The sequence below is a fragment of the Marmota flaviventris genome, chromosome 14, assembly GCF_047511675.1.
Source record: "Marmota flaviventris isolate mMarFla1 chromosome 14, mMarFla1.hap1, whole genome shotgun sequence".
Taxonomy (NCBI): Eukaryota; Metazoa; Chordata; class Mammalia; order Rodentia; family Sciuridae; genus Marmota; species Marmota flaviventris.
This window is the reverse complement of record NC_092511.1, coordinates 40076793-40096613: the sequence shown is the minus strand read 5'-3', so window position 1 is coordinate 40096613 and position 19821 is coordinate 40076793. Positions and strand designations below refer to the sequence as shown.

Below are 19821 nucleotides of genomic sequence, written 5' to 3'. Positions count from 1 at the left end.
TAATTCCACATTTAAATGACGGCTGCATCCATGTTGCAATTCTGAGTTTCCTCTAAAAACTCCCAATCTCCTTAATCCTCAGCAGATATAATGAGATATTTTTCTTTTTGTACCTTGGAATCTCTCTGTTTTACTTTAGCATCAGCCAAATCTTATGGACACCTTCACAAATTCCATGCAATAACTCTGCTGAGTTTATTGCCGCTATAAGTAGCAGTAAAGAACAACCTTTGGCGCTTGTCAATGTGTTGATTATGTGACTAACTGCTAGGATTTACACTCTGCTTTTTATTACAGTGATAGTTATCTTTTTTGCTATAAGTGCAATGAAGCAACTAGAATGTCACAGAGGAAGCGGTCACCTCTCCCCCACTCTATTCGAAATACACTTTTCATTTATTATGAAGCCTTAATGATGGAAAGGACAATGGGGGAACAATACCTGTTATCTGAACATTGCAAAAATGAGATTTGAATGTGAAAGCGTAACACAAATGGAAAGTACCTTAAATGGACTATATTTGCTTCATTTTTTGCATCAGTGAGAGATATATCCAATTCTCTACTCAATCTGGGTTTTCTAATAATGACAAGCTACATCTCAAAGATTTATCAAACTCTACCTGGTCGTGAATGTAAAAGGTTATGGCTGCTCTGCTTTCAGGAAGCCAAGCACAAGTACTACATAAAGCCTACTGATGCATACATTGTAGCACTCCAGGGCTGTAATAAATTTCAGATCATCTGTTTCTGCCAGCTTGTTTTAAACATCTATACACTACTACATGTAGCTTTCCTCTACATTTGAATGGATGTGTATCTACACATTGGCCATCACCCTTTCTATGTCCTCATGTAATTAAGGTGTCATCAAGTTTTCACAAACATGCAGATACTTTCATGAGAGATCTAGAATAAGTTTGTGAATTTAAGCTTTGTGTCTTTGGGAAGGGAAATAATGAATTTGATTTCTCAACCTGTGAGGTAACGAGAACTGTGTTTCACTTGTCAATGTGACAAAGGTAAGAGGATCTCTTAGGACCCCTTAAATTGATCTTTTGAATGTGATTCTTTTGCAGACCACAGATGACATCCTTGTGGCCTCAGCAGAGTGTCCCAGCGATGATGAGGACATTGACCCCTGTGAGCCGAGCTCAGGTGGGTTAGGTTAGTCGACTTTTTTTCTTACTTCCTTGGCTTTACTGTAATTCTTTGTTGCATGTCACATTCCCAGAAGAGCTGTCCATTTATGTGTAGAAGGGTCCCCCATTCTATAATGTTGTATTTGATTAGGGTCCTCCCTTTTTACAAGGACAAATTTACCCACATTTATTTTTTAAATGTTTTTTAAAACAAAACCCACGAAGAATATATATTTCAGAAAAAGTGATGGGGGACAGCATACAGGGTTGCTACCTTGCAGTTCATTTTCCATTAGCTCACAGCATAATTTTTGTGTAGAACAGTATAATGGACTTTCCTTTGGGTCACTTATAGTAAAATTGTAAGGCTAAAAAATTGCAGTGCATTGTACAAAATTATTTGACCTTTGTACTCACAAAACATCCCCACCATTCACTCTGCCAGCAAATTATCTTAAGCGATGTATTTCTGAATTTTGGGAAGTGAGAGTATTGTGGCAGTAGTAAAGAAAACAGCAGGTAGAGTCCTTGGTAGATTTAATAGAGAAATATTTGAGTCTTGCTATGGTTCCCTGAAATTCAAATGTATGCATTTTACTTGTAGACAATGCATAATTTTTCCTCCTTCTTTATGACATATTTGTATCTCATCTGATGTGACTAACACATAACACTTTCCATATAGCCTTTGTGCCTTATGTGGAGACTGTGGATCCTGAAAATAAATGAATCACAATCTGGATTTGATTCCCTATGTTCATAGGGTCACTCACATTAGTTTCCTTTATCAAAGTGTTGTTTCTGGAAATTCAGTTACTCTCTTGTTTGTGTTAACGACATGACTGTAGAGGATAAGAACCAACCTCTGTCTGCTAGTTTATGACCTCCGTAGATGTCACCTACAACCTCAAGAGACCTGTATGTCATGATAAAATGACAAATTTACATTTTTGTGAAAGTTCCACTTTAAAATAAACCTATCATTATAAAACATTGAATAAAAGTTTCAGGATACAGAGCCACCTCTCTTTCTGTTTTATTTGTTCTTTTTAGCCATCCACGGCAGTAGAATCCATTCTGATGCAAACATATAAGCATAGAATATATTTTATTCTAATTAGGATCCCATTTTGTGGATTTTATTCTAATTAGGACCCCATGTTGAGATTCACTGTGATTTATTCCTATATGTACATAGGAAAATATGTCAGATTCATTCCACTGTCATTCCTGTTCCCTTCCCCCTCCCCCTTCCCTTCATTCCCCTTTGTCTAATGTACTGAACTTCTATTCTTCTCACCCTCCCTCACTGTTATTGTGGTTTAACTTCCACATATCAGAGAGAACATTGACCTTCATTTTGGGGGGAGCATTGGTTTATTTCACTTAGCATGACATCTCAAAGGACTTAAAATCAGCACACAACAGTGACACACCACATCAATGTTTACAGCAGCACAATTCACAATAGCTAAGCTATGGAGCCAACCTAGGTGCCCTTCAAAAGATGAACACATCTTTTTGGACTGTCACTTCCCCCCATTGACTGTAGCTACTGATGCAAACACTTAGAGAGCAGCTGCTGAATGCAGTGAGGAGCAGGAGTGAAAAAGCTCCCTCTCAACAAGAGTGGGTACAGGTTTTCCCACCCTCCTTCCTAGGCTCCACCCCACAGTCAAGACTGTCAGCCCTGACATCGCCCATCAGTTGTAACTGTTAGATCTCTGGTGACCATCCATTCAATACTGCACTCATCAGTCTCAACCACCAGTCCCTTTTGGTTGTATGGACAGATACAGCCAGCCACCTCATGACACCATTATGGGTCTCTTGGCCAAGATTGTACCTTTGTTTTTATTGGTATTCTCACAGCTCTCTCTATGCTCATAAAAAAAACAAATAAATAAATAATAGGGATTTCAGGAATTGCTTTTTGTCATTATTGTCATATATTCCCAGCTCTCTGCTTTCTCCCACCTTTACATTCCCTTTCCTCATTTCTCTTAGGCTCACATGCCCAGCCTTTCTGGTGCTAATTCATCACACCAGGACATTTTTTTTGTATCTCATCTTCTGTAAGATCCTCCAATTTGAATTAGTCCAATTACAAAGGCTGGTGTTTATGTGTGTAGAAGTATATAGTTTTTGTTTTTCCCAATTAGTATTTTTTTTCAGGGTAGTTGATTCTTTTTCAGCATTTTAATAGTGTTCAAACAATGTAAAAACGGCCTAGGTTTTTACTAATCGCAGCTCCTGCTGATTTTCTTTGATCTGCTTCCCACTTTTGCTGTCTCCGTACAGACTAACATCTTCTTTATACAGTCTGTACCTTAAGTACCCAGTAAATCCAGTGCAAGGACTCTAATTGCAAGTAAAATTGTCACTTTTTCTTTCTTCTTGAACTAAATGGCCCAATTATTCTAGCCCTTGCTTATAGGTCTCACTAACCATTTCTTAAAGATTGGTCCATTGTCTCTGCCCATGGTTTACGGGAAAAGAGGATGGTGGGGAGAGAAGAGAAGGAGATGGAGCAGAGGAGACCAACAGAATCTTTCTGTCTCCCTCTTCTCCTCTTGTTTCCCCCGATTTTTGTCTGCTTTGTTAAATACCTTAACACAATTCTCTTTGCACTTATGTGAGTAGGAGCTTGCAGTATCTACTCTCCAGATGATCTTCTTTACCACATCTCTCAGTGCCTGAAACCATCACGTTTACTTACCTGCCACTGTTTCACTAATGTATATAGCTTGCACCCCCCACCAGAAGGTACACTCCACAAAGCAGGAACCCTGTTTGTTTGCTCCCCATGTGGAGACTTGTTCTGGAAGCATAATTATTTTCTGTTGCACCAAAGTCTTTTATCCAAAACACAAGATGAATTTTTCCTGATTCCACCTAATGATGGCTACTTTTTAATACTCAAGCCTTCTGTAACTTCTTATTCTTTCCTTCAGTGTTTCCTTCCTCACTCCTTAGTTTTCAATTCATCAATTTCTGTTAAAGCAAGAATTTCAGATTCTGTTACATGGTGTGTTCATTCACTGTCAGCCTAACTTGTGAAATTATCTCTTCTGGTCTTATGTTTTATGACTTTTCTAGTTTCCACCTATCATTTAGGAATGCACATTCATTTCTTATCTTGTTTGAAAATGAATATTATTTCACATTAAGATTCCCCTCCTACAAGTCTTTCTTTGTGAATGAACTGTTTATCTTAAATCTCTAATTGCTAATGTCCTTGGGCTTTGGATACTGTTAGATGTATCTTGAGGAAAAGCATTTCAGATATCAGCAGGTCAAATCTGGGGAAATTGCTTTTTTAGAAAAGTAACATATTGAGGTAAATATTCAGAAATGCACAGGTTTGCTATGCACATTTGTGATTCCTTAAGTAAATGAAAGCAGATATTTCTAAGTAGATGCACAATTATCTTAATAAGTGCATTGTCCAGTCTTTTAGGTACTTCACCTTCCCTGAGGATTTATTTATGCATGAACATTTTCTAATCTCTCAGACCCTCCCCACCTTCAAAACTAGGTTTTTCTCTGCAAAAATCTGCCGTGTTCATTATTTAGATGCCTTCCTAAGACTGTTAATAGAAAAAAAAAATCCAGTATTATCTTGAGAACTCATAATTATACCTTTTATTAAGTGTTTGATAATTTGAATTACTTTCCACCCAGGACTCTAACAAAGAGGGTAGTTGTGTATTTAGTTTTCAATTCATCGTTGATTAGATATTATTGAGTCCTGGTTTACATCCACTGCTGTGCTAACTGTGGAGGAAAAAACAGAGTTTATACCTTGAATTCTATTCTAACAAGGGCTTTTTTTTCTTCTACTCTAGATGCCATTTTAGTTATTCTTTCTGATTTTCTGGTTCCTCACCTATGACAACAAAATATCACTTATTTTCAGAGGTGTTGCAAGAATTACAATTAATATGCTTGAGGCACTTATTGCAATGTTTGGCATAAGGTAGAGCATAAATGTCAGCTTTCCTTGTTTCCCAATTCAGTCATATAAAAATAATATTCAAGCTATTTTTACTCTTTACGTAATGCTGCTTCTTTTCCTGGCTGAAAATTGGTGGGCAACTGATAATACCACTCAGGCCTCCTGATGGGAACTGTACATGTTGAAACTAGATCAGGGACAACCCCCTGGGTGGGAACACATGGAACTCAATTATACTTGATTCTAGCTGCACTGTCCTGTGGTTTGCCTCGTATGATAACTGCACTGTGGTACAAGCAGAGTTTTAAGATATGAAAAGATGGCTATGACATTTAGGAGAGCTAAGTGAACCCCAACTCTTAGTCACAGGTAGAAATCCAGCAGCCTGAGGTCACAGGCCATCACTGTCCTAAAATGCCTGCTGTGAGCTGCCCACATACCTGACAGATGAATGACCTTTTCTTCACACTTTGCCTCACAAAACACTTGCACCTTTTGTGCTTCTCCCTCTGCCAAGTGATGTGGTTGTTGGAATGAATTAATTAACATATGGAAGACACGTTGAAGAACAATACCTTGCTCAGAAGAACTGTTATATGAGTATCTCCTGTTATTTACTATTTATGTTTCAGAAATATACATATTTTCCAAGATTCCTTTTTATTTCACATGAACATAAGTCTTTGTAGAACAGATTGCTTTGAAACCTTACATTTCAGATTCACTTAGTGAATTAACAAAATGGCAATACTGCAAAACCACTTGAGGTCCCAGATGGCCTTTAATCACACACATCTGTGTGTCTTTATTTGGGTCCTTCTTGTAAGTGTAAGCCTTTCTCAAAACTCCTAGAGAAGTTTGGAAAAGGTGATTTTTTATGTTGATATTCAAGACCTTAAGTGAAAATAATAACCCTCTTTGGTGTGGGAGCTTCCTGATGAATAACTCCAATTTGTTATTTGTGACACACAGAACAGTTCAGTTTCCTGTTTCCTGGGAGCCCTATTAAGGGAAGACAATTTCCTCTTAGATTTACAATGCTAAGAGTAATGTGTCAATTCTCTTTGCACTTATGTGGGGGGGGGGGTAGCTCATGGGATAGTGGGGCCACTTTCAGATCAATTAAACCTTTGTCAACGGAGGAAAGAAGAGCACCATCAAATAATAAAATGTCTGGTTTGTCGAAAGGAAAGAGAGAGATCATCCATTTTTTGTTTTTGACATCTTTTAAACATCAGCTGAGTCAGTGGAGATGAGGGGATGGCTCCAGCCACGGAGGACCATTGCAGAGCTTGCATAGTTATATCCCATTGACCAGAGTTCAGATCGTGGGTAGTGATTGATCACAGGAATGACTTTTAGTCAGGGAGGATTTAGTCTATGCCCACTATTGTTCTTGGCTCTGTATAAGTGGTATTCTATTTCACTATTTTCCAAAACTATAAATTATCTTCATAGCTAGGGAGATTCAGAGAGATTAATTTACTTACTGTTAAATGAAAGAGGAAGTAGCCTCTATACTTTAGAAAATATGAGCTGTTAGTTTCTTGGAATGCAGAGATTGTTTCTCTAACATCCTGGTACCTCACAAAAATAGGACCAATTTTTAAGATGTTTATTTAAATAATCCTATGGCATACATTTAAATTTGATGGCAAAAGCTCCCCTACATGTATTACTCTTCATTAAGGTAAAATTACCATGCAATTTTGAGTGGCTTTCCAGTGTGCTATTTTGAGAAAAGATCAAAGGATTTCTATTGAATGTTCCCACTACCCACAGTAGGAATAAAGATATGTATGTTGAACAAGATGCATCTTTTCATTAAGTAAGTAACCTTAATTATTTAAAGGAATATATCACTTATTAGATCATATTTTTAGAACCTGATTAGAAGATAATTTTGTTCTATATTTAAATTTCAGGTATTTACTATATAATTACTGAAATGTTAGTTTCATTAGCCCATAGTAACCAACACATTGCTGTTAAAATGAATAAGTTTTAGCTGCAGCCAGAAAAACAGCACTAATGAATGTGTTCCATATTAGGTAATATGATGGCAGATCTTGAGTAGTAGGTCAGAGTCAGCACCACAGTTCCAGTACCTCATTCAGAATAGGCATCTGGAATTTGGGCAATGATGCAGAAGCCAACTCTCAGGATATAACATACTCGATTGGGAACTTTATGTATATATATATATATATATATATATATATATATATATATATATACACACACACACACACACACACACACACACACACACATACATACACACAAATATATATATATATATATACATAAAGTTCCCAATCTAGTATATTATATTACATACATACGATGTAACTTTCTGGAGGATTAAATATATATATATGTGTGTGTGTGTGTGTGTGTGTGTGTGTTATTTACTACAGAACACTGGAGTAAAAATTAATGGGATATGGTTAAAACAGTAGAGAGTCGCCAGATATCATTGTTACTTTTTTTTTTTTTAACACAATGTCAGAAACTGAACCCAGAACCTCATGCATGCTAGGCAAATACTGTACCATTGAGCTACCCCTTTAGCTCTCATCATTCTATAATTTCTCTGCTTTTCCAACGAGAGTGATACTAGAATGAAACTTACATTGTGCAAAGTTAAATTGGCAATGGGAGAGGGAGTCTAGGACACGGACTTGGTTCAACACATTGGGAGGAAAAAAGGCTAGAAAGTTTATAAGAGTGAGGATGGAGGGATTGGGGGCCAATGTGTTTGCTCAATGGCTTCATCCAAAGGAAAAGTGAAGTTCTTCATGAGGGAATGTCATGTTCAAGTTGGAGCAAGGAGCCCACCAAAATTAGGCTCCTGTCCTCCTGCAGAAGCTGTGACATAGAGGCACAAACAGAAAGGATGGCTACCACGCCCTTGATTTGACTAGTTTTGATTTATAAAACTGGAAAGAAGTTTTTAAATATTTACATATCGAAGGAGCAGAGGAAGACTTTGGAAAGGCTAGAGACCTAGAAATAGAAGGAAGGCCTATCTCCAGCTCAGCCTGAGGTCAGATTTCCCAGCAACCAGTTTTCATCCACAAAATTAGTTTTTACTAGAAGACTAGCATAAAACAGAAGAACAAACAAAAGGCTTTTTTTTTTTTTTCAGAATATAGCGATTTTTATTTAACCTGAACTATTTTGAACCTGATGTGCATTTTGGATTTCTTTTTTACAATATAATAGGATGGATGGATTTTTCTTACACTTTTAAAAAGCTCCTAACAGCATTTTGTAATAATTGTGATATGAAACCAAAAGTGAATATTAGTTATGGCCAGATTTGAAGTAGAACTAGTTTAAGATGCAGACCTTTCCCAGTCATGGGAAAACTATTTAGTATTTTTGATGCTCAATTTCTTAGCTGGAAAAGTGAAGAGAATGTGGTTACTATGAGATTGAAAAAAAAGAATATGCATACACAGTGCTTGGCAGAGTATCTGGCACATACTTAAGGTTTAATAAATAATTATGATGAATCTCATAATATGTAGAGGAGTTGCAGCTACCACCTTAGGTTTTATTCCAGTAAATTAATTATTCTATGCAGGTTCTTCATAAAGCATGCAGGTTTGATATGAGTGAAAGACAAACACAGCCCCTTTTAGTGTTAGAAAGAGTGGGCTCTATTAGAATATCTTACTATAATAATTAGCATGTGAGTTTGCTGACTTAGATTATACATTTATTTGACTGTCTAAGAAAAATATATGGAAGCTAATCTAGAACCTTCCTACAGCAGCAGAAAAATTGTTCAGTAGTGAGTACAGACTAAGTTTATAAACAGCCTGTATGAGTCTAGCCTTAAAGTATTAACAACATGTTTAAAATTATATTTTTATTAGAAAATGCTCGAATACTATAAAAGCCTTTCTGAAGTGTGACACGCATCCTGTTGTGCTTTGGAGGGAGACAATGGGATACATTTTCAGGCTCTAAAATATTCGCCCACCTTGAAAGGAGAAATGTAGCATAGGTTCAGAAAAATATAGGGTAAGTCTGTTTCTTATTAAAACCTGAAATTCAGAAAGAATGAAGTCCCATTCTCTTGCAAGTCATGTCAAATGCCTGTTTTGATAATGAAATTGGTTCCTGTGGAGTTTTCTTTCTACCTTATTAATTACATTTCCTCTGATGCCATCAGAGGTAAGGCAGCATGTTCTGTGTTCCACTCCACAGGGCACGCTGCCTCCACAAAGAACCAATATGATTTCCTTGTTACCATATGTGTCCCAAGGAACAGCAAATGCCACATTTGGCTTTCGCCTCGAGGTCTCATCTCAACTCACTGACTTGTTGATGAGATCAATGTCATCATTAGTAGCTCCTAACTCAGCCACAGATTGTTATAAGAAGCCCAGCACTATAAAATAAGACAAGAAATCCTGTATTATTTATCAAGGTTAAAGATACCAGTACCACCAGAGCCATCAATTACATGAACAAACAAAGAAACAAATTTAAAAAACCTAGGAGAAGGAGAAGCCACATGTATGAGCCCACTGCAGTCTTTTGTTTCATTGAGTAAACTTGAGAAGTCAGGGTGACTGAGTTCAAATCCAAGTTCATCCACCTGCTGTGCAGTCAGAAGCAAATCATTGAATCTTTGCATGCCCAAATTTTTGCACGTGCAAAATGACATGAATAATGTCAAATCCTCATGCCATTGTGGTGCTGATAAAAATGAGAGGATTCCTGAAATGCACTTAGCGTACAGTCTGTCACACGGAAACTTTGATAAGATAAATGAGATTTTATTAGCACCAGGAAGCTAAGGAGTAAATCATAAAAGAAATTGAAATGAATCTGTGTCCCCAGCCAAGAAGGGAAATATTAATAATTGGAACTGTAGCATCTAGAATGTTTTTCAAAGTACTTCTAAATTCTATCAATATAAAATTGTTCTCAGTAACCATGATGAACTTAGTGAAAAAGGAACAATGACTTAAGCTGTTTATATTTCAGTTGCTATGGTGGGGGGAGGCACACGTATCTGCTATTCTTATTTCTGGTAGAAATAAACTGAGGGCTCGGCCCCACTGAGCATTTGAGAAAAAGGATGATTAGCTGTCCCACTTGCTCTGATAATCCCCTTGCCCTTCCTGTCAAGGCACTCAGGAACACTCTGGGCAGCATGACTTACGGGGCACAACCACCCACACAACACCCCCAAACCATGACGGATGTCTTGTCTTCCATATTTCCTAATTCTAGGCTTGACAGCCTTCTCTCTAATGGGCTCAGAGGAGAAGCTGTGTCGTCTTTCACCTCAGCTATTGCACTTTGCACTTGCACCAAAAAGAATATCATCTTTTCCCAACAAAAGAAAATTGAGACAGCAATAGCTTCATGACAGGAATATAAAGATGATCACCCAAAGTGAATAGACCCAGTTCTAAATCAGGAAAACTACACTGTGCCCCCTTGAAAACTGTGCAGTAGGAACTCTACTCTGGTTTTCAGCCAGGATGCACCAAGAGATTTCAGAGCAGGGAAAAAGAATGACTCAACAATTTTAGAAACTCTAAAACTTAATCAAAAGAGTTATTACTTCCAAGATAGTAAACCGTATCATCAGCTATTACCAAAGAATAGTCTTAGATGATTGATTTCATGACATATAAAAATATAAACTATCATAATAAAAATTTAAAAGAGGGAGAAATTTAATTCACTCCAACCATAGAAGCCAGAAAGCACTGATCCATCAAAGATAGAATGTTTCACAGATAAACAGAAACACACTTTACACTCAGCCTTGCGATGTAAATGGCCCTTTTTTTCCACCTGAACTCACAAGACTTCCATTCATTAAAGGGAAGCCCTCAAATACACCTACCCCCACAGAGATATTGCCACTGCCACAGCTGACCAAGCCAGGGCTTATAGTACGTGTTATAAAATTGTCTAATTGACAACTTCACATTCAGTACCTTTTGTGTGAAAGACACAGGCAAGTAATCAGACCATCACTGTGGAGGTTTTTATAAAGACCTGTCCTTTTCAGAGCACTTGCATATTTATTGTCCACCTGATCTGATCCTTGCAGTGACCCTGGGAGGTAAATAATTTAAATGTCACCATAGAGTTTCTGATGAAGAAATGCAAGCAGAGGGTGACAAATTGCCAGTTGTCACTTAGTGAGTTAGGTGCAGCACCTGGACAAGAATCTAGTGTCAATCCCATATTCTTTTATCCACTCTGTACTGCTTTTCTAAGATTCTGTGGGAGTTCAACTCCTACAGCAAAGGACAGATAAATGGCAAGAGGTGAAGTAGAACATACCTTGAAGGGGTAGAAATGCACAGCTGCTTAGAAAAGATACCTAAAGTATCTTTTGCATTGTTGTGATAAAATAGGAAATTAAAAAAAAAACCTCTGCAGTCATAAATGTAGAGTGTATGAAACTCAAATAGTCATAGATAGACCTGGATTTAAATTTTATCTGTGCCACTTAGAAGGCTAAATAAGCTAACTACTTTGAGACTCAGTTCCCTTTCCTGTAAAGTAATGGTAATACCTATACCAAATAATTGTGGTATATGAGGAATAAACTTGACAATGTGTATATAGTACGTGTTATAATGTTATATAGAACGTACCATATAATAGTAATTAATAAAAGCAAAGTTCACTTAATAAAATAAGAAAAATATTTAGGCATTGCAGTGAGTCAGAAATCACATAGCTGTATTGAGCAACAGTTGTAGGTAATGTTAGAAGTATCTACTAAAGTTAAGTCTGTGTAATATCTGGGAGGAAATAAAGAAAGCGGATTTTGCTAATGCAAAATAATAGCTACATAAACTATATAAGCTAATCCCAAGGTATTGTGAAATATTCTCTAGAAATCTTTAAAAATCTATCTGTACCTACAAATTCATGAAGTGAGGGGGAAAAGACAACATTAGCAACTTCAATGAGAGAAGTAGAAGAGGTGCTTTATTATTCACTGGTACATACACACATACATGCTTGTACACACACAGCACACATTACTCCAGCTATACCATGGTACCACTTTTGTCTTACTATAAACCAGATTCTCTCCAAATTCCTGGTTCCAAGCCTTGAGGTTTCCTTGAAATAAATCCTCAGGTTTTGTATAAGACAGAGTGTTCAAATTTCTCTCTATATATAAAAGTGAAATGTGACTTAAGAAAAATGATTTCTGGGTCTAAGTGTTTCTGGCTGTTGTAGTTGATGAGCTCCCAGGACGGTAAGCCTATTTTGCTATCAAGAAGCAAAAGTTGAGTAAAAATCAGGAATAAAGAGTATCATCTACATTTCCATATATAGCTCTTCTTGCATTTTTTTGAAAGGTAATACATTTTGATGAAAAACATATACAGATTCTCTGGATGCCCTAGCTTGGAAACTGATTTTCTTAGCTATTGCCTGGGTGACTTTTCTTTCTGCCTGACGATTATGGAAAGTTTGGCTTGACTGATGAGAGACCCTTCTTCACTCATTCCATTAGCAAGAGTACTGAAAAGTACACCCTAGAAACTTCTGTGACTACTCTGCTGAATTGATGAAAGGAGCTCAAAGTTCGCCATCAACCATTTGTAGCCCTGTGTATGTCAGATATGTTGATTAAAAATGAGGAACCCAAGTGAAAACTGAAGATGGCTGACTTGGATTCCTTGAAATAACTTAGTGACTTCAGTCATTGTAATCCAACAGTATATTGTTTGGAAGCATAAGGAAAACAGATATGATATTTGCATTAATACATATTGATTCCAGTTCTCAAGTACAGGAGAAGTGATGTCTGGTTTAAAAATATATAAAACATAATTACCTCTTGTATGGAAGAGATCATGGAGGGCAGGGGTTAGGGAAGTATTGAAGTAAAAATATTTTATAAAGAATCTAAAATATTATGACCAGTGTTTTGCCCACTTCTAGCCACCTTTGCTAAAAATCTGAAATCAAAGATCTCTCACACTTTCTGGCAATGTTCACGGCATTTTAGCCCTGCACATTTATCAGCCTACAAAAATCTTCCATGAGTTAGAAAACTACACTTTGCAGCCAATTTTGTTCAATTTTATTAGAGATTGGAAGGTAGAGAAATTGGTAAGAAAGAGAATTAAAGTCACAGGAAACTTTCAAAGGACTTATAATCAAGCCTGAAAAATAACAGAAATGTAACATCTCAGTAAGATTTTATTATAATATAGAATCCATATCAAAATTGGTGATATAATAGATAGCGAATTTATCTATTTTTAATTTCAAATGGTTATTGGATTAATTCCTAAAAACAAATGAAAAAGTCATATTTTTACCAGCATTCACATCTCTTCACCTGTGCCTCTGGGTATTTTGCCTATTCTTCTACAGGGTTGTTTGTATTTTTCTATGTCAATTGGTGTATACTTTTTGTATTTGAGAGGTACTTCCTCTAGGTCTAGCATGGCATTTCAAACATTTTCTCCCTTCCTTTCTCATTTGCACTTTCACTTTTGTTAGTGATGCCTCTGTAAAATGATTATTTATGGAGTCAAATGTGCCCGTGTTTTCATTTATGACCTCATTCCATGGTCTACAATCTGGGTAATAAATTCTATGTCTACCTTCAAATTTTTCACTCTTCCTCTAACCTCACTATGCTGCAGCCACTCTGGCTCTTGTTCTGTTCCTGAAAATTAAGCTCTTTCCTTCCTCAAGGTCATGCCACATGTTGTTCTTTCTTATTAGAAGACTCTCCTGCCCACTTCTCATTCCCTAGTGTAAATCATAAGCCTCGGTCCCACTGCTGTGAATTTTCTACCATCATGCTTCTCCCAGCTGTTACTTTGTGCCTGTGTGATTCTTTGTTGTTGTCTCTCTTTTTTTGTTGTTGTTTTAATTAATTTTTTTTATTTATACATGATAGCGGAATGCATTACGATTCTTGTTATACATGTAGAGCACAATTTTTCATATCTCTGGTTGTATACAAAGCATATTCACACCAATTTGCGTCTTCATACATGTACTTTGGATAATAATGACCATCACATTCCACCATCATTTCTAACCCCATGTCCCCTCCCTTTCCCTCCTACCCCTCTACCCTATCTAGAGTTCGTCTATTCCTCTCATGCTCCGTCTCCCTATCCCACTATGAATCAGCCTCCTTATATCAGAGGAAACATTCAGCATTTGGGTTTTTGGGATTGGCTAACTTCACTTGGCATTATCTCCTCCAACTCCATCCATTTACCTGCAAATGCCATGATTTTATTCTCTTTTATTGCTGAGTAATATTCTCCTTTATTGCTGAGTAAATGTGTATACATATGCCACATTTTTTTATCCATTCATCTATTGAAGGGCATCTAGGTTGGGTCCACAGTTTAGCTATTGTGAATTGTGCTGCTATAAACATTGATGTGGCTGTGTCCCTGTAGTATGCTCTTTTTAAGTCCTTTGGGTATAGACCAAGGAGAGGGATAGCTGTTGTCTCTTTACGTCACTATATTTCACAGAATGTGAGGGCATTTTCCAGTGCCCTTGGCTATCTGCTATACCATCTTGTCCCTGTAACATAACTATAGTTCACTGTATATTCATTGACAGGAGGAGGGAAAATTCTAGAAAAACTTCACAAAAGAGTTTAAGTTACGTCTTAAAAGATAAATACCACTTAGACAAGAAGGAGGAATAAGACCCTATGAACAACTCATGGAGGTAGAATTTTGGCATTTGTGAGATGTAGGGACAGCAATATGGTTATGATGGATGCTTCTTTTGAAAAAAATGGAAGATATATTTGAGTAACAGCTGTGAGCAGGCCACGAAATGTCATGAGAACCGTAGGCACATTGGTACTTTAATAAACAATATGATGCTTTCAAGGGTTCTTAGAAAACCTAATGGACATCTTTACCATGTAAAAAGTCCAAAGAACCAGCAATTGACTAAGCTGTGGGCACACAGGTTAACTGAAGAACAGGATTCTGTAAATGCCATGATCTTATGGCTTCCCACAGTCAAGGAAGAATGTCTGTGTTTCTCTGTTCATTTCCAGTATCATCCAAATCATACAAGGCATAGTTGGCCATTGCCTCTCCTTCCATGTGATACCAGTTGAGGCAGCAGCCTGTTTTCTGTCGTGCAGGCACATAATTTCATCCACACCTAGCATTCCTTCCCATGCAATACTTAGATTTCTGGAGAAGACAGTGATCCTCTCCATGTCAGAATGGTGGCCTTGAACGCCTGAACTTCTCTTCAGACATATGCAGTTTCAGTTTGGAATACATTAGGAAAATGTCAGACCCAGCAATGAAGCAGGTGGCAAAGGTTGATTGATTTCCAAGTTCTTTGAATTGCCAATTCATGTGGGAAGGCCTGAGATCTGTCAAACGTGTCCTCTCTAAAGATTCTTGTTTGACTGCAGGAGTAAAGTTCAGGATGGGCAGGGCATGGGAGGAGTTGGTAGGAGGGGAGAATGAGAGAGATCTGAAATATCCAGCATCTGTCTTTTCTCACAAAACCACAAGTAAAAATCAGAGTATGCAGTGTAGATCCTTGGTCACTGCCTTCCTTCAAATGGGACATTTAAGCATACTTTCTTGGACTGGGCTTGTGGCTCAGTGGTAAAGGGATTGCCTAGCATGTGTGAGGCACTGGGTTCCATTCTCAGCACTGCATATAGATAAAATAAAGGCCCATTGACAATATATATATATATATATATATATATATATATATATATATATATATATATATATATTTTTTTTTTTTTTTTTTTTTTTTTTTTTTTTTTTAAAGCATACCTTCTTGTGAGTGATTATATCTAACTGCTGCTTCTGGCCTATATTGTCCTGAAGCACAAACATGGGAAAAATAATAAACTTTGGAGTTTTTCAGGGATGAGAGGGAAAAAAAAATTGTGCTAATCTCAATTCACAAACACCCCAGGAGCCTACAATTCCAATTTTCTTTTCACAGTATTAATGAAACCAAGTACTTGGAAATGTCAAATCTTCTCCTGTAAATCTGAAACCCTTTTCAGGGATTGCCTAGAATTATAATAACTTCCACACTTATTAAGACACAGTATAGAACTCTGATCTAATGAGATCATTTTAGGCAACTCTTTTTTTTCATAGGTAGGGTGGAGACAGAAATCTGGAAGCAATTTCTTTAAATTGAATCTATCATTAAAACCAGAAAGACTGGCCAAAGACATTTGCTGAGAAAAAAATTCACCAAATGTCTAATCAATTGTTTTTGAAAGGGAGCATTGTAAGATAAGACATTCAGCAACTCCAGTGAGCACAATGATAAGTAGAATTTTATATAATTTTATAATCCTGGATATGCCCCTCCAGATCTGAAATATATGGCTCACATTCTGTTTTTTACTATTGGTGTATTTTGCTCTTTATTATTTCTTAAGACCAGTAATTTCTTACAGTTCTTTTTGTTAAAGCTGAAAGGCTTGATTTTCATTTTCATTTGTATGTAGTGACATTCATGCTTCATCCTTGATGTGACAGGGTCATAGCTGATGATATCGCAACATGTTAATAGTCTCTATCAAAGAAATAAAACCAACCTGGAAAATTGCCTGGAAATCACAATCTCACCCTGAAAGCTAACTTTGGAAACAGTGTAAATATAATAAGATTACAGTGGAGGAGCAGCTCATAGAAGTATTCAAAATAGTTTCATAAAAGTGACAATTTGAGTGATATCAGAATATCTGGAGGCATGTTTTTGCCTTGGTGTACTCATTAGTGGAAATATAGAGTCCCTTCACCCACAAACCCTCTTTCTATGTCATAGGAAATGGTTACTTTAAACACCACCTCTCCTTAGAATCTGTAAAAACATAAATCAAGAGCAATTTTATTTCTTAAAAATAACATTTGATTTCTATGTTTCCCATCTCAGACTACCCAAGGATGTCAAAAACTTTCCTTTGCAAAGTGAAATCTTTTAAAACAAATTCATTAATATTCACATTTTTTTACCTTTCAAAATGCATGGTGTAGAGCTTCTTTTGTGAATCATCTTCCTAAATAACTGGGAGCTTGAGGCTTCCTATTTGCCTAGCCTAAGATATGACTAGATACTGGAACATACAGGCTATGATTCAAAAGTCAGCAGCTTAATGTGCCTCTCAAAGAGTCATATGCATAACAATATTTTTAAATTATTAAATAATTTGTAACTTATCAAAAAATAACTTATCTTTGAGTTTATTGAGCTAGTTATCTTATATTACAATAGAGTTTATCATTTGTTTGATCAATAATGATTTTACCTGTAAACAAATTTAAAAAATTAACTTTTAAAGTAATCATGCCAATATCAAATGCAAAGGCAGTTCTGGTGAAACAATCACATTAAGATGTTTTTGCCATTTTATATCATATTTGAAATTAGGAATTTGGCAATAATTTTATTGTTTATTGAACAGCTTGTTGAGTAATGCACTAAACCAGGGAAATGGGGTCCTGACTCTGCTGGCTTGACCTTCTCTGTTTCCCGCCTGATGAAGGGGAACAAAGCAGCTGTATTCTCTGAGGGCTACCTTCAAGAACAAGGGGAGGTGAGAGAGAGGCACAGAAAAGATCAGGAGGGGTAAAAACTGGGAGGAATCCAGAGACATGGGAGGAGGTGACTGAGGACCCAAGAGTAGGGACAAAGAGATAAGGCCTGCCCCAATCAGCATTCTGGACTCTACAACACCCTGACATATCTCTTAAATATGTTTGTCCCAGGGACTTTTTAAATTAGATCAGGTTTGGGAAAATGATGCATTTCACATAGATGCAAGTCATAAATAAAGAACACACATCACAACAGTTTTTTAACCTCTATAGATAACTAGCTCAGTAAACTCAAAGATAAGTTAATTTTTTTTCGATAAGTTACAAATTTAAAAACTAAACATTTTCTTTTTTAAAGCAGAACAACAATTGTACGTATTATTCTTTTTATATGATATGACAAAACACTAGGCTATGTCTTTTGTACTTCTATGCATTTTCACAATGAATGATCATCTGATAGGAATAAATTGGTTTAGACTATAATGGGAAATATGTTGACTGTCCTAACACTTGAAAGTATATGCCTACCTAAGTAATCAAAATATTAATTAGGCAGTGAGAAACATGAAACTTCATAGAGCTAGCATGTTGGATCCTTCATCATCTATTTGGACCAAAGTAGATCAGGTGGAAAACTTTTGGAGATCATAAAATTTTGCCAAATATTATGGGAGAGAAATGGGAAGGAGAAAGAGAAAAAGAAAGCTACTTTTTTTTTTTATTTGTCCTTTAAGGAACACTGTTTATCAGTGCATGAGTCTCAGGAAGTTTTCCATAATCATTTGGCTGAGTATGAGAAGTGAATATGAAGATGGAACAGGTCATAACCCTCCTAAGGGCTCTTTGTCATCAATTAGCTTCTGACTCATTTAGGGTAAACTGCCAATGAAGGTCAAACTCCTTTCCATTGCTATGAAAGTGGGCATATGTGCTCTCCCTACACATAGATTTAGCAGTTTACCCTCAGTGCCAATTGACTTTGTGGGGCACATGATAATAGACATTCTTCATTAACTGTGGATAGTCAGAATTGCATGGGGAAACTTGATAAGAACAATAATGTATTGCAGTGTTCTCTTAAACTGTGTGTAATTTCACAATTTGTGTGTGAATTTTTACTATATGAGTCTTTGAAACAGGATACAAGTAGGTCAAAATATTTAGATTTTACATTCATTTTTGCTTTTTTTTCACTAGTGACTTAGCCTTCAAGTGAAATATGTATGCCACCACCAAATTTGAATACTTTTCTATCTCTAATCATACCTAATTGCTAAAAAGCCTCAGCTTATTTAATGCATACCATCGTTCCTACTTAAGTTTGCTACTAACAGGACCACTTCTGTTCCAGGTCCAATAAGATGAACTTGCTACTGCAACTTGGTTTTGCCTGCAAACCATTCAGATGTTAAAGCTAATTTCACATGTTTCATTATTTTAGTCCCTCCTCCTTCACTCTCTTTCACTTATTTTTAAATTTTTTTTTATCACATTCTGGGGCAAAGAAAGGGAGAAAAGACTAAAGTAACTTTGGTTCATTTATTGTAGATTATTTTAATTATTAAAAAGTTTTATTTTTGTTTAATAGGGAGTATAAAAAGAATGCAAAATTCTCAAATTCATGAAATAGATTTTACACTTTTTATTTTATTAAAGTTTCTTTTTTCACATTTTCCTAAATGGTTAAAAGATGATTGCATTTCTCTTTTATATCTTTTGGGACAAATTGTAGAAAACATTGGTCTTTATTCACCATTTTGTACTATTTTCTACTTTCAAATTAGGATGAAATATCCTCAGTAATTTTTCAGTGATCATCACAATAAAGCACGAGTGACAGTTGATAGGTGAAACCACATTCATAATTCATGAATATATTGAAATTTCTCCAGCCTGTTGTTGCATGTTTAGGAAAGATGGTCCATTAACACATAAATACCTTTGATCTTAGAACAAAAGTTAAGGGAACTATCAATCAGTCTTCAGATTTGAAGCATCAATAGAAAAAAAAAAAGATTAATTAATCAATTAGAAATGGAAGCAACTGCATATTCCAAACAGATCTATAATACCTGTTATTAAAATTTAAAGTAAATGTGAGGATAATAAAATATTTCTT

At 36.2% G+C, this 19821-nt stretch overlaps 1 protein-coding gene across 6 annotated transcripts in view; it reads left to right on the top strand.

Annotated features, from left to right (window-relative positions):
• Window positions 1-19821, top strand: part of Nrxn1 (neurexin 1) — a 1089464-nt gene that overhangs the window by 1065181 nt on the left and 4462 nt on the right. For 5 of the 6 annotated variants that reach the window (XM_071601560.1, XM_071601558.1, XM_071601559.1 and 2 more), the window contains one exon: window positions 1080-1167. In XM_071601560.1, the coding sequence (XP_071457661.1) occupies window positions 1080-1167 (88 nt within the window). The remainder of the gene's footprint in view (window positions 1-1079; window positions 1168-19821) is intronic. The other variant, XM_071601557.1, reaches the window with a different exon arrangement.